General features: G+C 40.6%; 1 protein-coding gene across 2 annotated transcripts in view; it reads left to right on the forward strand.

Moving 5' to 3' along the window:
* The first annotated feature begins 60 nt into the window (after positions 1–60).
* DCTN5 (dynactin subunit 5) overlaps positions 61–19,863 on the forward strand; it is a 30,633-nt gene continuing 10,830 nt past the window's right edge. The window contains exons 1-3 of one of the 2 annotated variants that reach the window (XM_055562774.1): positions 61–255; positions 1,006–1,074; positions 17,186–17,304. In XM_055562774.1, coding sequence (XP_055418749.1) covers positions 208–255; positions 1,006–1,074; positions 17,186–17,304 — 236 coding nt within the window. In that variant the 5' untranslated portion in view covers positions 61–207. The remainder of the gene's footprint in view (positions 256–1,005; positions 1,075–17,185; positions 17,305–19,863) is intronic. The other variant, XM_055562773.1, reaches the window with a different exon arrangement.

A 19,863-nucleotide genomic window follows, 5' to 3' on the forward strand; every position in this document is an offset into this window, starting at 1 on the left:
ACAGCCGCCGCTCGGCCTGCGCACGCGCAGTCGGAGACGGCAGAGAAATGGAGTGAGGCCGCCTAGCGGAGAACCGAACTATGGATGATAACCCCGGCCTCCCAGAGCGGAAGTGGTGGAGCCGCCGGAAGTTGCCTGAGTTCCAGTCAGAAAGACGGGCGGACGGACTTTGACAGGAGCCAGAGCCGCGCCTAGGAGTTGGTGGTCATGGAGTTGGGCGAGCTGCTCTACAATAAGTCCGAGTACATCGAAACGGTGCGCGTGTCCAGACATCTGCCCTCCCCTCTCCAAGCCTGCGTTCTCTGAGGCCTCCGTCCTGTCTCTGCCCTACCCCTGGTCCTTTCGGCGTTAGTTCGAGATTACCTAATGAGAGTTCCTGTATAGTCTGGTTTTGTTATTTATTCCTTGCATGGCCAGTTTAGGCTTTTTTTTTTTTAATCTATTCCTGATTTCCTCGTAGAGATAAAATGCCTTCCAGAAAGCAGGACAAGTCTCATTCATTCTGATATTGATTACAGCTCTGGGCTTCAGGCCTTGTAAAAAAAAAAAATTTTTTTTTAATTTTTTTTGGTTAAACTAATGTGTGGTGATTTATTACTGTGTGCTGAGGACTGTTATTCGTTTTTAATAGTCAATACATGATGTATGTAAATTGCTCGAAACGGGTTTAGTGCTCAATCAGCATTACTCTTATTTTTTCATTGAAATCTCACAACTCTGATATTGGTAAAGTCATTATCCTGGTTTTAGATCTGTAAAACTGAAGTATAGAAATGAGACTAAATTCATGTCTGCTGCTGCTAGCCTATGTATGTAGCACATACAACTTCTGGATCTGTTCCTTGAATCCCTAGTTTCCTGATTCATCTTGCATTTTTGATATTCTGGACTCATTCCATTGCAGACCTCACCCATCTCAAGTCCTGTTCTCTGCAATATGAGCTTTCTTGGTGGAAATTTGTAGCCTAGAATCCACTGATTTTGCTCACCTCTGTTTTCTTTCAGGCATCTGGGAACAAAGTTAGTCGCCAGTCTGTATTGTGTGGAAGTCAGAACATTGTTCTTAATGGCAAGGTAAGGGACAGAGTCAGCCCCAAGGTGCATATTTCTGCTTTCTTTCCACTCATTATCAAATCAGCAAGGCAGATGAAATGTTGCCATGTCTCCTATTTATTGATGTACATTCTAAAATTCTGTTTTAAAAAGAATTCTCCAACTTGGATTTATTGGATACAAAAAAAGATTCAATAAAGGGAGGCAGCAGAAAGCCTTTTTCCTGTTATTCCAGGAACAAAATACAATGGCACCCAGAACTGAAATTATTATATAGTATTGTGTGTTCTACGTTACAGGACACAAAACATAAATTTTAGTGTAAAAACTAAAGTGATACTGATATAATTATCCATTTACTAATTAATGGTTCATTATTAATCAAAACTCTTAATGTGAGAATTAGGAAAGATAACTGAAATATGAAATCCTTTTGAAAAATGGAATGTGAAAGGCTTAGAACACTTAAGAACCAGAGAAAATATCAAGGTATATTTGAGCTTGACAAAAACTGAAGTCCATAGTTTCTTCCTGCTGTTAGGAACACTCAATTTGCCTTGAAATATTAAATCTTTAACTTCTAGAGGTAAAATAATTTCATTGTAGTCAAAAGATCACAGATATTTTCAGTAAAGACACAATTACTGTCTCTATTACTGTCTCTATACCAGGAGATTTAATGGAAATATAGTTTAGTAGTTAAATATAATTAATAATTATAGATGCACTGTTTCTGCACCAAATTAGAAAATTGAATTCACTCCATCTGACTCATTAGCAAGTATGTGGCGTTTTAAGTATACAATTCATTGACATTGATTACAGTCACAGTGTTCTGCAGTCATCACCACTCGATCTATTTCTAGAATTTTTTCATCACCAAACAAAAACTCTGTAAGGAACAGCTCCTATTCCCTTCTCCCAGGCCCTGGTAACCTCAATCCACTTTCTGTCTCTATGAATGTGCCTATTCTAGATATGTCATTTAAGTGGAATTATATAATACTTGTCATTCTTTGGGCTGGCTTATCGCACTTAGTACTATATTTTAAAGATGCATCCATGTTTTAGCATGTATAAGAATTTTATTCTTTTGATGACTGAATAATATTCCATTGTGTCTATGTACATTTTATCTATTCATCTGTTGATGAACGTTTGGATTGTTTCTACCATCCTGCTTTTGTGAGTAATGCTGCCATGAACATTGGCATGCAAAGATCTATTTGAGTTGCTGTTTTCAATTATTTTTGTCTATACCTAGAGGTGAGGTGGCTGGGTCATATGGTAGTTCCATTTTTTAGCTTTCTGAAGAACTGTCAAGTTGCACCATTTTACAATCCCATGGCAATGCAAGAGAGTACCAATTTCTCCATATCCTCACAAACATGTTATTTTCTCTCTTTCTTGGATTTGAGTATGAAAGGTATTTCATTGTGTTTTTTTTTAATTCATTTTTTATTGGTGTATCGTTGATTTACAATGTTGTATTAATTTATGCTGTACATCAAAGTGAATCAGCCATACGTATACATATATCCATTTTCTTCTAGACTCCATTCCTGTATAGGTCATTACAGAGCACTGAATAGAGTTCCCTGGGCTATAGAGTATGTTCTTATTAGTTATCTTTTATATACAGTAGTGTGATTTGCATTTCCCTAATGTCTACTGATGATGTGCATCTTTTATCTGATTGGTCATTTGCACATCTGAGGGCAAAAGTCTATTCAGTCCTTTGACCATTTTAAAACTGTGTTGCCTTTTTGTTGTTAAGTTGTATTTTTTTATATGTTCTCCATATTAAATCTTTGTCAGATCTATGATTGCAAATATTTTCTACCATTCTGTAGATTGTCTTTACTTTCTTGATAATGTTCTTTGATGCACAAGAGTTTTTCATTTTGATGAAGCCCAGTTTATCTATTTTTTTCTTTTGTTGCTTAAGTTTCTGATGTCATATATCTAAAAATCCTTACCAAACCCAAGATCATGAAGATTTACTCCTGTGATTTCTTCTAAGAGTTTGTGATTTTAACACTTTTATTGAAATGGTCTCGATTCATTATAAGCTAATTTTTTGTTTGAATTAAACTTAATTAATTTTTGCATATAATGTGAAATTGGATCCTATTTAATTAATTCTTAGTGTGTGGAAATTTACTTGTCCCAGCACCATTTGTTGAAGAGATTGTTCTTTCCCCATTGAATGGTCTAGTCATCCTTACAGAAAATCATCTGTACTTAATCATTACTGTAGCCTTGTAGAAAATTTTATAATCAGGAAAGATGAGTCTTCCTTTCAAGATTGTTTTGGTTATCTTGGATCTTCTATTTCTTTTGTGAAAGGTGTTTTATTTGGCAATATTTGGTGCACACAGGAGACTGATGTGTGATATATATGTTATGAAGCATAAAAATTGCATCAACATCATGAACCCACCACCCAGCTGAATAACTGGAACATAATCAATGCATAATAATACAGTACAACCTGAAGTTTCTCTCTTATTTCTTTCCTCCTTCCAAGAGGATAGCGCTATTCTGAATTTTTTGTCTTATAAATTCTTTATTTTTCAAAAACTTTTTTTTTGCCATATACATGCATGCATGTGTGCTAAGTCACTTTAGTCGTGTCCAACTCTTTGTGACACTATGGCCTGTAGCACACCTGGCTCCTCTGTCCATGGGATTCTCCAGGCAAGAATGCTGGAGTGATCCCTCCATGGGATCTTCCTGACCCAGGGATCAAACCTGCGTCTCTTATGTCTCCTGCATTGGCAGCTGGGTTCTTTACTACTAGCACCACCTGGGAAGCCCCACCATGTACATATGTATTTCTAAATAATATATTTTGTTCAGCTGTACTTGGTTTTCTGTGACTTACTATTATTACACTCAATTATTGTAATGATAACAATAGGAGACATACATTACACTTACTAAGTAACATTGTTCTCAACTCCTGTTTCTAAGATTCATTGTGATTTATGCATTTTCACTGTTGTGTACAATTCCATTTATCCCCTCTTCTATGGGTGGATAGTTATTTTGTTTCCAGCATTTTGTTATTATGAACAATCTGTTTTGTTTTGTTTTTCCCCAGCCCCTGTCCCTTTCAGAACTTTGACATTTCTGTTTTCCTAAGCCCTTATATCAGGTGTCCCAGTGCCTGCAGGGAGAAACAGGGTTTGTATGAGTAAAGAGGACTAGTATAAACCAGAGAGAGCGGTGGGGCCTGGTGAATTGGAGAATGCAGGACCTAGCTAAGCTCAAGTGGATTGTTGTTGCCACATGGGAATGCAGACATATACTTCCAGAGCTTCTAACTGTCCCACACTGGAAGTCTGGATTTTAAAAAAAAATGTAAAATACCCTACTATTTAAATAGCCTCTAACTTAAATGATAAAAGTGACTGAAGGGGTAAACAAAATGGTTTCTAGATGCAACCTTAGATCTCCAGCTTGCCACCTCTGCCTTGTCCTTGTTGAGTTCAGTGAACTCTGCTTTAGCACTGTTTTCCTCCCTTGAAGGTCTTTTAAGGCACTTCCTTTCATTTTAACACCCTGTTGCCCCTGTTTTTCATCTGACTTCTCTTTAGCTCCATTCTTCTGAGATAGGAACCAGAATTTGAATTCCTCTTGCTCAATCTCTTTGACCATCTGTGATATCATTTCCTTCTTATGTTTTTTTGTATTTGCTTCTTCAGTGTGAATGTAATTTAGGCTGACTGAGGGACTTATATGGATTTTCTTTATTTCCAAATTAAGACTGTTGTCTTTATTTAAAACACAATGAAACAATAACAGCCATTACCAGATACTCAGAACTCTTGATATTCTGTTTTCTTCTAAAAGAAAAAGAAGTCATTTTCTCTGATTGTAGATGGAAACATAAGCAGAAAACAATGATTGAAGTAAATTAAAAATCTTAGATGAAAGAATTATGTACTAGAAATAGACATCTCTCTAAGGTTGAAGAAGAGAGCTTTTTTTTTTTTTTAAAGAAGATAGCTTTTAAAACCAAGAGAGGAATTCCCTAGGAGACGAGTGATGGTGGTGGTGGTTGTTCAGTCGCCCCATTGTGTTTGACTCTTTGCGACCCCATGGACTGTAGCACGCCAGATCCCCGTCCCTCACCATCTCCTGAAGTTTGCCCAAGTTCATGATCATTGCATCAGTGATGCCATCCAGCCATCTCATCCTCTAACACCCTCTTCTCCTGCCCTCAATCTTTCCCAGCGTCAGGGACTTTTCCAGTGAGTCAGCTGTTCACATCAGGTGGCCAAAATACTGGAGCTTTAGCTTCGGCATCAGTCCTTCCCATGAGTATTTAGGGTTGATTTCCCTTAAGATTGACCGGTTTGGTCTCCTTGCTATCCAAGGGACTCTCAGGAGTCTTCTCCAGAACCACAGTTCAAAGACATCAATTCTTTGGTGCTCTGCCTTCTTTACTGTCCAGCTGTCACATCCATAGGTGACCACTGCAAAAGACCATAGCCTCGACTATATGGACCTTTGTCAGCAGAGTAATGTCTCTGCTTTTCAACACACTGTCTAGGTTTGTCATAGCTTTCCTGCTGACAAGCGGTCGTCTTCTGATTTCAGTCACCATCCTCAGTGATTTGGGAGCCCAAGAAGAGGAAATCTGTCACTACTTTCACCTTTTCACCTTCTATTTGTCAGGCAGTAATGGGGCCAGATGCCATGGTCTTAGTTTTTTTTAATATTTAGCTTTAAGCCAGCTCTTTCACTTTCCTCCTTCACGCTCATCAAGAGGTTCTTTAGCCTCTTCACTTTCTGCCATTAGACTAGTATCATCCACACGTCTGAGGTTGTTGATATTTCTCTCAGCAGTCTTATTTCTAGCTTGTTACTCATCCAACCCAGTATTTCTCATGATGTGTTCAGCGTATAGGTTAAGGAAACAGGGTGACAGCAGACAGCCCTGTCGTACTTATTTCTCAATCCTGAACCAATCACTTGTTCCTTATTGGGTTCTAATTGTTGCTTCTTGATCTGCATACAGGTTTTTCATGAGACTAATCAGATGGTCTGGTATTCCCATGCTTTCCACAGTTTGTTATGATCTGCACAGTTAAAGGCTTTAGCATAGTTAATGAAACAGAGGTAGATGTTTTTCTGGAATTCCCTTGCTTTCTCAATGATCCAGTGAATGTTGGCAACTTGGTCTCTGGTTCCTCTGCCTTTTCTAAACCCAGTTTGAACATCTGGAAGTTCTTGGTTCACATGATGCTGAAGCCTAGCAGGCACAGTTTTAAGTATGACCTTACTATCGTGGGAGATGGGTGCAATTGTCCGATGGTTAGAACATTCTTTAGTACTACCTTTCTTGGGAATTGGGATGAGGATTGACCTTTTCCAGTCCTGTGGCCATTGCTGGGTCTTCCAGATTTGCTGACGTATTGAGTGCAACACTTGGAAGGAAAGTTATGACCAACCTAGACGGCATATTGAAAAGCAGAGACATTACTTTGTCAACAAAGGTCCGTCTACTCAAGGCTATGCTTTTTCCAGTGGTCATGTATGGATATGAGAGTTGAACTATAAAGAAAGCTGAATGCCGAAGAATTGATGCTTTTGAACTGTAGTGTTGGAGAAGACTCTTGAGAGTCCCTTGGACTGCAAGGAGATCCAACCAGTCCATCCTAAAGGAGATCAGTCTTGGGTGTTCATTGGAAGGACTGATGCTGAAGCTGAAACTCCAATACTTTGGCCACCTGATGCAGAGCCGACTCATTTGAAAAGACCCTGATGCTGGGAAGGATTGAAGGCAGGAGGAGAAGGGGACGACAGAGAATGAGATGGCTGGATGGCATCACTGACTCCATGGACATGGGTTTGGGTGGACTCCGGGAGTTGGTGATGGACAAGGAGGCCTGGCGTGCTGCGGTTCATGGGGTCTCAAAGAGTCAGACATGACTGAGCGACTGAACTGAACTGAGTGCAACACTTTGGTATCATCATCCTTTAGGGTTTTGAATAGCTCTACTGGAATTCCATCGCATCCACAGCTTTATTAACAGCAGTGCTTCCTAAAGCCCGCTTGACTTCACACTCGAGAATATTTGGCTCTGGGTGACTGAGCACATCGTCGTAGTTATCAGGTTCATTAAGATCTTTTTTGTACAGTTCTTCCATGTATTCTTTCCATCTGCTCTTGATCTCTTCAGCATCTACTAGGTCTCTACCATTTCTGTCCTTTATTGTGCCTGTCTTTGGGCAAAATAGTCCCTTGATATTTCTGATTTTCCTGAGGAGATCACTAGTCTTTCCCCTTCAGTTGTTTTCCTCTTATTTTTATGCACTGTTCATTGAAGAAGGCCTTCTTGTCTCTCCTTGTTATTCTTTGGAACTCTGTGTTTAATTGGATGTACGTTTCCCTTTCTCCCTTGCTTTTCACTTCTTTCTTCAGCTATTTGTAAAGCCTCCTCAGATAACCTCTTTGCCTTCTTGCCTTTTTTTCCTTTGGGATGGTTTTGTTCACTGCCTCCTGTGCAGTATTACGAACTTTGTCCATAGTCCTTCAGGCACACTGTTTCCTAGATCTAATCCCTTGAATCTGTTTGTCACTTCCACTGCATATTCATTGGGGATTTGATTTAAGTCGTACCTGGCTGGCCTAGTGGTTTTCCACACTCTCTTTAGTTTAAGCCTGAATTTTGCTGTGAGAAGCTGATGATCTGAGCCACAGTCAGCTCTAGGTCTTGTTTTTGCTGACTTTATATAGCTTCTCCCTCTTTGGCTACAAAAAAAAACGTAATCAGTTTGATTTTGGTATTGACTATTTGGTGATATCCATGTGTAATGTCATCTCTTGTATTGTTGGATAAGGCTGCTTCCTGTAACCAGTGCATTCTCTTAGTAGAATTCAGTTAGCCTTTGCCCTGCTTCATTCTGTATTCCAAAGCCAAATTTGCCTGTTACTCTGGGTATCTCTTGACTTCCTACTTTTGTGTCCCAATCCCCATTGATGAATAGAACATCTTTTACTTGATGTTAGTTTTAGGAGGTCTTCATAGAACTGATTAATTTACGATTCTTCGGCATTGGTGGTAGGGGCATAGATTTGAATTACTGTTGAATGACTTGCCTTGGAAATGAACCAAGATCATTCTGTCATTTTTGAGGTTGCACCCAAGTACTGCATTTTTGACTCTTTTGTTGATTATGAAGGCTACTCCATTTTTTCTAAGGGATTCTTGTCCACAGTAGTAGATATAATGGTCATCTGAATTAAATTCGCCCTTTCCAGTCCATTTTAGTTCACTGATTCCTAAGATGTCTATGTTTGTTCTTATCATCTCCTGCCTGACCATGTCCAGTTTACCTTGATTCATAGGCCTAATGTTCCAGGTTCCTATGCAGCATTGGATTTTGCTTTCGTCACCAGACACATCCACAACTGAGCATTGTTTCCGCTTTGGCCCAGTGGCTTCATTATTTCTGGTACTTGTCTTCCAGTCTTTTCCAGTAGCAAATTGGACACCTTCCAATGTGGGGGACTCATCTTTCAGTGTTACATCTTTTTGTCTTTTTAGACAGTTCATGAGGTATAAACGGCAGGTATACTGGAGTGGTTTGCCATCCCTCCAATGGATCACATTTTGTCCGAACTCTCCACTATGACCCTGCTGTCTTGGGTGGCCCTACATGGCATGGCTCATAGCTTCATTGGGTTACACAAGCCCCTTGACCATGACAAGGCAGTGATCCGTGAAGAAGGGACCAGTGGTCAGGACTCAGCATTTTCACTACTGGGGCCAGGGTTCAGTGCCTGGTCAGGGAACTAGTATCCCACAAGCTGTGAGGCTTGACCAAAAAGAAGCAAAAACCAAGAGGAACTGTAGTACTTTACAATCAGCAGCAGATGTGAAAGTTTCTTTTTACCGATAGGGGTTTTATGGGCTGAACATATGCAGGTCAGATTGGTTAGCTCTTTCAGGTGTGAGTGCATTTCTTTTTTAGTATCTTCTCAGAGCCTGGTGTTCTGGCCAGTGATTTATCTAAATTCACATATATTTGAGGTGTTTCCATCTACCTCTGTACCCTGACCTTCTATCTTGGGCCCCAGACCTTTATTCACAGCTGCCTGTTGGTCATCCCATAGGACCCTCAAACTCCACATTTCAAAATTGAGTTTATCATCAAATCCCCAGAATTGCTCACCTCATCCTAGATTCTCTTTTTCTTGCCCAACATCTGAACAATGACCAAGTCATATAGAATCTCTTTTTTTTCCTTTTAAATATTTTATAATGGAATAATAAAAATAATTTTTAATTAGGTATATTATGTACAATAAAATGTACCCATTTTAAATATGCAGTTGGATGAGTTTTGGCTGATGTGGACATCTCAGCAACTAGTACCACAGTCATGATACAAAATATCCCCATCACTCTAATTCTTCTGCCTTTCTGCAGTCAAGCCACCTGGGTAACCTGTGTAAAACTAATATAGGTTAATTTTTCATTTTCTAGAGTTTCCTATAATTGGAATCATGTACTATTTTGGGAGTCAGGCTTCTTTCACTCAGCATAATGTTTTTGAGATTTATCCATGTCATTGGATATATTCAGGGATTAGTATTGGGTTGGCCAACAAGTTCATTTGGGTTCTTCTGTTACATCCTATGGGAAAACCCAAATGAACTTATTGGCTGACCCAATAGTTGGTTATTTTTAAACTTTTTTTTTTTTTGCTGCGCCGTATGGCTTTTAGGATAGGCCACAGCAATGAAAACCTGGAATCCTAACTACTACCACCAAGGAACTCCCTCATTACTTTGTATAGATGAGCAGTGTTATTTGGAACTTTGGGACAGTAGAGAAAACACAAAATAAGTCCCTATGTGTTTATTCGCCGGCTTCTACAGTTAGCGGTGTTCTGGCGTTCTTCCTTCGTCTCTATACTCACATGCCAAATTCAAACCAGTTTCGGAGTGGAATATTTTGAAGCAAATTGCAAGTATAATTTTGTTGTTGTTGTTCAGTTGCTAAGTCACGTCCAACTCTTTGCGACCCCATGGACTGCAGCACTCCAGGCCTCTCTATCCCTAAGCATCTCCCAGAGTTCATCCAAGTTTATGTCCATTGAATCGGTGCTGCTATCCAACCATCTCATCCTCGCCTGCCCTCTTCTCCTTTTGCCTTCAGTCTTTCCCAGCATCAGGGTCTTTTCCAGTGAGTTGGCTCTGCTTCCTGAGTAATATTTCTAAAATGAAGATTCAGTTGTGTTAATCCTTTGCTTAAAATCTTTCATTGATTTCTTATTTCCTCTATGGAAAAGAAGTCTAAACTTCTATAATTAGCATACATAATTCCTCATGATCTGGTCCTTGCTTACTTTCTCAGCTGTAACCCCAGCCACATGCACTCTTTTTAGATTTTTTACTTATTTATTTTATTTTTTGGTTGTGGTGAGTCTTCACTGCTGACGTGGGCTTTCGCTAGTTGTAATGAGTGGGGACCACTTTCTGGTTGTGGTACGTGGGCTTCTCATTTCAGTGGCTTCTCCAGTTGCGGAGCACAGGCTCTAGGCGTGTGGGCTCAGTAGTTGTGGCTTGTGGACTCTAGAGTGCTGCTGGCTCAGTAGTTGTATCACATGGGCTTAGTTGCTCTGCAGCATGTGGGATCTTTCTGGAGCAGAGAATGAACCAGTGTCCTTTGTACTTCAAGGTGGATTCTTAACCATTGGACCACCAGGGAAGCCTCTCATGCACTTTTTAACCTCATTTATTCAACAGACACTTCAAGAATGCCTGCTGCTGCTAAGTCGCTTCAGTCGTGTCCGACTCTGTGCGACCCCATAGATGGCAGTCCACCAGGCTCCCCCGTCCCTGGGATTCTCCAGGCAAGAACACTGGAGTGGGTTGCCATTTCCTCCTCCAATGCATGAAAGTGAAAAGTGAAAGTGAAGTTGCTCAGTCGTGTCCGACTCTTCGCAACCCCATGGACTGCAGCCCACCAGGCTCCTCCATCCATGGGATTTTCTAGGCAAAAGTACTGGAGTGGGGTGCCATTGCCTTCTCCTACTCTTTACCAAATATGGAGCATTAATTCCCCCCAATTTCTGGGGGAAATTAATAATCCCCCCATATTTAATTAATTATGTTATTCAGTCCCTCCTGGCAATGTCTAGGGAAGCCATGTGTCACATCCTGAAGTGAAGCATTTAATCTGAGTCCAGAAATTGGGAAAGGAAAAAGAACGTCAGTGGATTCACCCTGAGAACACGAAGCTGGAGGCAGTGAGTAGTCTTAGGAGATTAGACAAAGATGGGGGCAGCTGTGATTCTCCCTGGGCAAACAGCCAAGACAGGAGGGCAGGTGGAATGAGTGCATCTGAGAAGGTGCATAGACCAGGTCTGCTGTAGGTATTCTCAACAAATGTTTGTCCGTCCATTGAATCCTATTCATGGAAATTATAAGGGCAAAGCTTGTGATGTACTGTGAACATCTTGGAAAAACAGTCAACATTATGAAGGCAATTCTCTTCACATTAAAAAGTTTTCCCTTTTGACAGAACATGTGATTCAGTGGAGTATAGCATAACTCTCAGTGTCTTGTTTCCTACTCTTTTGTTATGTTTTAGGCTATGTAAAATATGCTTTGTTTCCTCTTTGACCCCTCACTCCTAGAGCAATGGAAATAAACACAAAAATAAGCAAATGAAACCTAATTAAACTTAACAGCTTCTGCACAGCAAAGGAAACTGTAAACAAGATAAAAAGACAACCCTCAGAATGGGAGAAAATAATTGCAACCAAAGCAACTGACAGAAGATTTATTTCCAAAATATACAACGAGCTCATGCAGCTCACTATCAGAAAAACAACCCAATCAAAATATGGGGCGAAAGACCTAAACAGACATTCCTGCAAAGAAGACACACAGATGGCCAACAAACAGAAGGAAAGATGCTCAACATCATTCATTATTGTTGTTATTGTTGTTCAGTCACCAAGTTGTATCCAGTTCTTTGCAACCCCATGAACTGTAGCATGACAGGCTTCTTTGGCCATCACTCTCTCCCTCAGTTTGCTCGAACTTATGTCCATTGAGTTAGTGATGCCATCCAACTATCTCATCCTCTGTTGCCTCCTCCTCCTCTTGCTGTCAATCCTTCCCAGCATCAAGGTCTTTTCTAATGAGTCTGCTGTTCGCATCAAGTGGCCAAAGTACTGGGGCTTCAGCATCAGTCCTTCCAATAAATACTCAGAATTTATTTCCTTTAGGATTGACTGATTTGATCTTCTTGCTGTCCAGTTGAATCTCAAGAGTCTTCTGCAACATCACAGTTGAAAAACATCAGTTCTTTGGTGCTCAGCCTTCTTTATGGTCCAACTCTCATATCCATAGATGACTACTGGAAAAACCATAGCTTTGACTATACAGATCTTGTCGGCAAAGTGATGTCTCTGCTTTTTAATACGCTGTCTAGTTTGTCATAGATTTTCTTCCAAGGAGCAAGTGTCTTTTAGTTTCACTGTCCACAGTAATTTTGGAGCCCAAGCCACTTCCCCCCCCATCTATTTGCCATGAAGTGATGCGACTGGATGCTATGATCTTCTTTTTTAAAATGTTGAGTTTTAAGCCAGCTTTTGCACTCCTCTTTCACCTTCATCAAGAGGTGCTTTAGTTTCTCTTTGTTTTCTGCCATTAAAGTGGTATCAACTGCATATCTGAGGTTGCTAATTTAACTCTCAGCAATCTTGATTCCAGCTTGTGAGTAATCCAGCCTGGCATTTCGCATGATGTACTCTGCATATAAGTTAAATAAGCAGGGTGACAGTATACAGCCTTTACGTACTCCTTTCCCACTTTGGAACCAGTCTGTTGTTCCATGTCCGGATCCAACTCCTGCCGGGGTCCAGCCCCGGCTGATCCAGGGTATTCGAAGCGGGGACGGCGTCGGCGACTTATTTAATTATTTATTCATCAAAGATATAAAGAGTAATAGAATAAGGATAGCTCAGTGAGGAAATTCAGTGGAGAAAAGCGGCTGAAATAAGGATAGCTCAGTAAGAAAATTCAGTGGAGAAAAGAAGCTGAGTGGCTTGGTTTACGCAGAAAATCAATATAACCCGTGACACCAGGTTAGCTCTGACCACGGAGGCCGCAGGCGCCCTCTCGAATAGCGGAAGGTGCCCCACCTTAGACACCTTCTCGAGTGGGTCTTAGAAGCCCAGGCAAATAAATGGTCGCAGAGGACATCCGCGCTCCAGATGGACACTCAGCTGGAATTTGGGAGAGAGAGTGACATGGGGAGACCAAGTTTCAGTGAACAAGGCCCGCACTTTATTTTCCAAAGTAGTTTTTATACCCTAAGTTATGCATAGAGGATAATGGGGGAAGGGGTAGAGTCATGCAGCAAGCCAGGCTTTTTTCCTGTAAACTTATCATATGCAAAAGTTCAGGTGATAGACATCATCTTCTGGCCAGGAGGCCTGTTAACATTTTAAGAAACTTATCTTTCTCTAAAGGTGATTATTCCAAAGTCAGGCGCCAGCCTTCCAAAAAGCATTGGACAAAGCTGCATTTTACATTTCTATACACCCATTATATCAATCAATACACTGCCAAGGACACAGTAGGTAAGGAGTATGGAGACTTAGCAGCAAACATTGGCCCAACAAGTGAAAAACCCTTCACCAATACAATTTCTAATCAATCTCTTAACTACTCAAAGGACTCTGTGTTTAGGCAGTTTAGAACATCTCCTGCCTCTCACAGTTGGGAGGCTCTGAACAATCACATGTGGCCGGAAAAACCCATTCAGGCAGGCTAGAGGATTTCCAAAGGAGTTTGTAGGTTGAAACACTGTCACATCCAAGAATTATTAACTGGAGCTGTAAGCTAACTCTTTTTCCAGAGAGAGGTAGTGGGGGACAGCCCCCTGTAAAGTCAGAGGTGTAGGTGAAAGCACAAAGCAGAAAGTAGGCAGACTCTGGTTTTGGGGGTAGATGCTCGAGAATTTCCAGGGGGACTCCTGAGGCTCGATCCCGCCTTTGCGTATGCCGAGCCTCCTTCCTCATGACCTTTGTCATGGGCGGAGTGCCTCATGCTGGCTCCCGGCAGTGATAGAATTCCAGTTGAGCTATTACAGATCCTCACTCAATATGCAATATGCCGGCTCCCAGCAAACTATTGCTTCTTGACCTATATGCAGGTTTCTCAGGAGGCAAGTAAGGTGGTCTGGTATTCCTATCTCTTGAAGAATTTTCGAGTTTGTTGTGATCCACATAGTCAAAGGCTTTGGTGTAGTCAATAAAGCAGAAGTAGATGCTCTTTGGAATTCCCTTGCTTTTTCTATAAGTCACGGATGTTGAAAATTTGATCTCTGGTTCTTCTGTGTTTTCTAAATCCAGCTTGTACATCTCGAAGTTCTCGGTTCGCATACTGCTGAAGCATAGCTTGAAGGATTTTGAGCCTAATCTTGCTGACATGTGAAAATGAATGCAATTGTATGATAATTTGAACTTTGTTTGGCTTTGCCTTTCTTTGAGATTGGAATGAAAACAGACCTTTTCCAGTCCTGTGGCCACTGCTGAATTTTCCAAATTTGTTAACATATTGAGTGCAGTACTTGAACAGCATCATCTTTTAGAATTTTAAACAGCTCAACTGGAATTCCATCACCTCCACTAGCTTTGTTGGTAGTTAATGCTTCCTAAGGCCCACTTGACTTCACACTCCAGGATGTTTGGCTCTAGGTGAGTGACCACACTATCATGATTATCCAGGTCACTAAGGCCTTTTTTGTACAGTTCTTCTGTGTATTCTTGCCCCCTGTTCTTAATCTCTTCTGCTTTTGTTAGGTCTTTGCCATTTCTGTTGTTTATTGTGCCCATCTTTCCAGGAAATGTTCCATTGTTATCTCCAGTTTTCTTGAAGCAATCTCTAGTCTTTCCCATTCTATTGTTTTCCTCTATTTCTTTGCACTGTTTGCTTAAGAAAGCTTTCTCATCTCTCCTTGCTATTCTCTGGAACTCTGCCTTCAGTTGGGTGTATTTTTCCTTTTCTCCTTTGCCTTTTGCCTCTCTTCTTTTCTCAGCTATTTGTAAGACCTCCTCAGACAACCACTTTGCCTTCTTGCATTTCTTTTTCTTGGGGATGGTTTTGGTCACCACCTCATGTACAGTGTTACAAACCTCCATCCATAGTTCTTCAGGTACTCTGTTTACCAGATCTAATCCTTTGAACCTATTCATCACCTCCACTGTATAATCATAAGGAATTTGATAAAGGTCATACCTGAATGGCCTGGTGGTTTTCCCTATTTTCTTCAACTTGAGCCTGAATTTTGTAGTAAGGAGCTGATGATCCGAGCCACAGTCAGCTCCAGGTCTTATTTTTGCTGACTGTACAGAGCTTCTCCGGCTTGCAACTTCAGCTGCAAAGAATATAATCAGTCTGACTTTGGTACTGACCATCATCTGGTGATGTCCATGTGTAGAGTCGTCTCTTGTATTGTTGGAAGAGGGTGTTTGCTATGAGCAGTGCCTTCTCTTGGAAAAACTCTGTTAACCGTTGCCCTGTTTCATTTTGTATTACAAAGCCAAACTTGCCTGTTAATCCAGGTATCTCTTGGTTTCCTAGTTTTGCATTCCAGTCCTCTATAATGAACAGGACATCATTTTGGTGTTAGTTCTAGAAGATGTAGATCTTCATAGAACTGTTCAACTTCAGCTTCTTTGGCATAGTGATTGGGGCATAGACTTGGATTACTGTAATGCTGGATGTAAACACAATGAAAAGGCAAAAAGATATGACACCAGAAGGTGAGCTCCCCAGGTTGGCAGATGTCCAATGTGCTACTAGGGAAGAGCAGAGGAACAGCTCTATAAAGAATGAAGGGGCTGGGCCAAAGTGGAAACAGTGCTAAGATGTGGATGGGCCTGGTGCTGAAAGTGAAGTCCAGTGCTGTAAAGAACAATATTGCATAGAAACTTGGAATGTTAGGTCCATGAATCAAGATAAATTGGTCAAGCGGGAGATAGCGAGTGAACACTGACATTTTAGGAATCACTGAACTAAAATGAATAGGAATTGGTGAATTTAATTCAGATGACCATTGTATCTACTACTGTGGGCAAGAATCCCTTAGAAGAAATGGATTACCCCCTCATAGTCAACAAAAGAGTCTGAAATGCAGTACTTGGAGGCAGTCTCAAAAACAACAGAATGATCTCTGTTTGTCTCCAAGCAAACCATTCATTATTAGAGAACTGCAAATCAAAACAACACTGAAGTATCACCTCACACCAGTCAGAATGGCCATCATCCAAAAATCTACAAACAATAAATGTTGGAAAGGATGTGGGAAAAAGGAATCCCTCTTGCACTGTTGGTGGGAAAATAAAATGATACAGCCATTATGGAAAACAACATGGAAGTTCCTTTAAAAGCTAGGAATAAAACTGTCATATGACCCAGCAATCCACTTGGGCATATACCTTGAGAAAACCATAATTCAAAAAGACACATGTATCCCAGTTTTCATTGTAGCACTGTTTACAATAGCCAGGACATGGAAGCAACCTGGATGTCCATCAACAGATGAATGGATAAAGAAGTTGTGGTATATATTTATATAATGGAATATTACTCAGCAATAAAAAGGAGCAAAATTGAGTCAGTTGTAGTGAGATGGATGAACCTAGATTCTGTCATACAGAGTGAAGTAAGTCAGAAAGAAAAAAACAAGTAGCATATATTAATGCATATATACGGACTTTAGAAAAATGGTACTGATGAGTCTATTTGCAGGGTAGGAATAGAGACACAGATGTAGAGAACAGGTTTGTAGACATGGGGGAAGGAGAGGGTGAGATAAATTGGAAGAGTAGCATTGACATATACACACTACGATCTGTAAAATAGCTAGCTAGCGGGAAACTGCTCTATAACACAGGGAGCTCAGCTTGGTGCTCTGTGATGACCTAGAGAGGTACGATTGTGAGCGTGGCAGGGAGGCTCAAGAGGGAAGGAACGTATGTGTACTTACAGCTGATTCACGTTGTTGTACAGTAGAAATTGACACATTATGGTAAAGTGATTATCCTCCAATTAAAATACATTTTAAAAATGTGCTGCTTTGTTTTATAGACCATTGTGATGAATGACTGTATTATCCGAGGCGATCTGGCAAATGTAAGAGTTGGACGTCATTGTGTTGTAAAAAGTCGGAGTGTCATAAGGCCACCATTCAAGAAATTCAGCAAAGGGTATGTAATTTAATCATTTGTTTCAGTCTTGAGCAAGATGCTGCTTCTGGTGGTGAAATGCATGTGTGGAGTCATGGGAGAAGGAGCGGGTCTATACTTTTTGGAACACTGAGTGAGAACACACCACAATGAGCACAATTGGTGGCGGTTGTCTTAGTCTAGTTGGTGGTTAGTTGCCAGAAACAATCCACGTAAGCTGGCAGAAGCAGGGGCGGGGTGGAGGGGGCTTCTGGTTAAACAGACACAGGTGTATTTGATGGAATTTCAGGGTAGAAAAAGGGGGCCAGGTTTCACAAGGGACTGGAACCTGGAGCTGGACAGCTTGCCAAAATCAAGACCACTATTCTGTCTGTCTGCTGCTCTGCCACTGAGACAGTTTCTTATCTGTCCTTCTCTCTGTACTTCTTCCCTCTTTTTTCTTCCTGCTGTATCTTCCCACTTTTCTCCTGGAGCCAACTTTGCTGCCTCAGCCCTTTAATTACATCATGTCTTCATTTAGGCTTCCAGCCTAAATACCAGTCAGAGATTTTAAATTGTCCTATTAACAAAATCTTGGTTAGAGTGAATCTGATTGGCTTAGTTTGCAGTTAGGTGCCCACCCCTAGTCTACAAACAGCTTTGACCCAGAGGGTATGGTCAAGTCAGGCTGACTCATCTCTCAGTGGGAATAAGGATTGTCAAAGAAAAATTGTGGGCAGAGCAGGAAGACTGCCTGCTATGCTTGATATGGAGTATTCTCTTTGCCTCCCTCTCTGTTTGCCCTCCTGGCTCCTACCCATGGCACCATCTGCTTCCCATCCAATAATTCAACAATCATTTATTGAGTGTTTTCCTTACGCCAGTCACTAGGTTATAATCTGGGCATATAAAATATGGATAAAATGAGGTATCAAAACCTAGTGTTAGAAATAAAACAAACAAGTGAATGTAACAAAAAAGAGAGATTCACAGGTGTATAGAACAATCTAGTGGTTACCAGTGGGAGGGTGAGGGGTGAGATAGGGGATGGGGATTAAGTACAGACTACTGCATATAAAATAAATAAGCAACAAGGATATATTATACAGCACAGGGAATATAGATAATATTTTATAAACCTCTAAAATTGTGAACTACTATGTTGTATGCCTGAAACTTATATAAAATTAGCTACACCTCAGTTAAAGCAACAGCAATCACCGCCACCTTGTGGTAGAGATGACTGACTGAACAGCTACTATGGAATATAACGCTGCAGCAGGATAGCCACTGTGTGCTAGGGTGCTGCTGGCCCTGGGGTATGGGCATGGCTAGGGAGGAACAGAAGAGGGCACTTAATTCAGACAGTAATACTCGGGTGTATATCATGCAGGAGTCGTCTGCATTTCTTGTAGTGATGCTGGACTCCAGGATTTCATTACATACAACAATTGGAGCAGGGAGTCATTGTATATCATACGAAATTCGAATGAAAACATTTGCTCATTAGTTCAGAAGGTGCTTGAGGGGGAGCCGGAAAACCTTTTCATGATTTCATACAGTAACTGATGCTCTGCTGGAATTGTTGACTCCACCTCCTAATAAAGGCATTATTGGGCTGGATATGGTCCAGGAAGAAGACTGAAAATGAACAGTCTTTTCAGTGAATGGAGGGATGTATAAATAAGAATAGTCCACATGTGGCAGCCTGGATGGGAGGGGAGTTTAAGGAAAGAATGGATACATGTATGTGTATGGCAGAGTCCCTTTGTTGTCCACCTGAAACTATCAGAAAACTGTTAATTGGCTATATTCCAATATAAAATAAAAAGTAAAAAAGTAGTCCTCATGAGAAATACAGAAATACAACACATGCATAGAAGGTGAATGTCGATTTCCTCCCCTGTATGTCTCAATACCAGAACCAGAGAAGAGTAAAGAGTTTTCAGTTTAAAATTGAAGAGTTGACAGCCTGCTATAGACTATGATAAAATTAAGGAATCCACTGTTACCCAAGGGGTCTAGACTAAAAATGCAAATAAACTAAGGAAGATTTAAATAAGTTATAGGTGTATGGAAGACAGGTATCATCTCTGATAAAATATTCCTGACAAAATAGAACACAGGACTGGAAAGAGCCAGTGAGTATCCAGGTGCTTTGTATTAGTTCTAGTCCCAATATTTTACATCCAAGAACTGAAATTTCTTGGAAGTATGATCACAGACCACTATCAGTTACATTTGAGGAGTCCTGGAGAATGCGAATGATGTCACAAGTCTAGAGAAACCCTACTAACTCCTTAAGTCTTGGCTTAAATGTCATTTTCAATTAAGCTTTTACCAAACCTCCAGTCTAAATAAACTCTCTTTGTCATGCCCTCATGATGTGTTATTTTTCCTCTGTAGCCCTTATCACAGTTGTAACTTATTACTTATTTAATCATTTATTTAATCTCTCTTCTCCTGATTGTAATCTCCTCATGGGCAGGATCAAGTCCCTTTTGCTCGCCATTGTATTCCCCAGTTCCTAGCATAGAGTCAGGCAGTAAAACCAGACAATATATAAATTTTCAGCATGTTGGGAATTATATCCCATGAACA

Source organism: Bubalus kerabau, chromosome 23, assembly GCF_029407905.1.
Source record: "Bubalus kerabau isolate K-KA32 ecotype Philippines breed swamp buffalo chromosome 23, PCC_UOA_SB_1v2, whole genome shotgun sequence".
Taxonomy (NCBI): domain Eukaryota; kingdom Metazoa; phylum Chordata; class Mammalia; order Artiodactyla; family Bovidae; genus Bubalus; species Bubalus kerabau.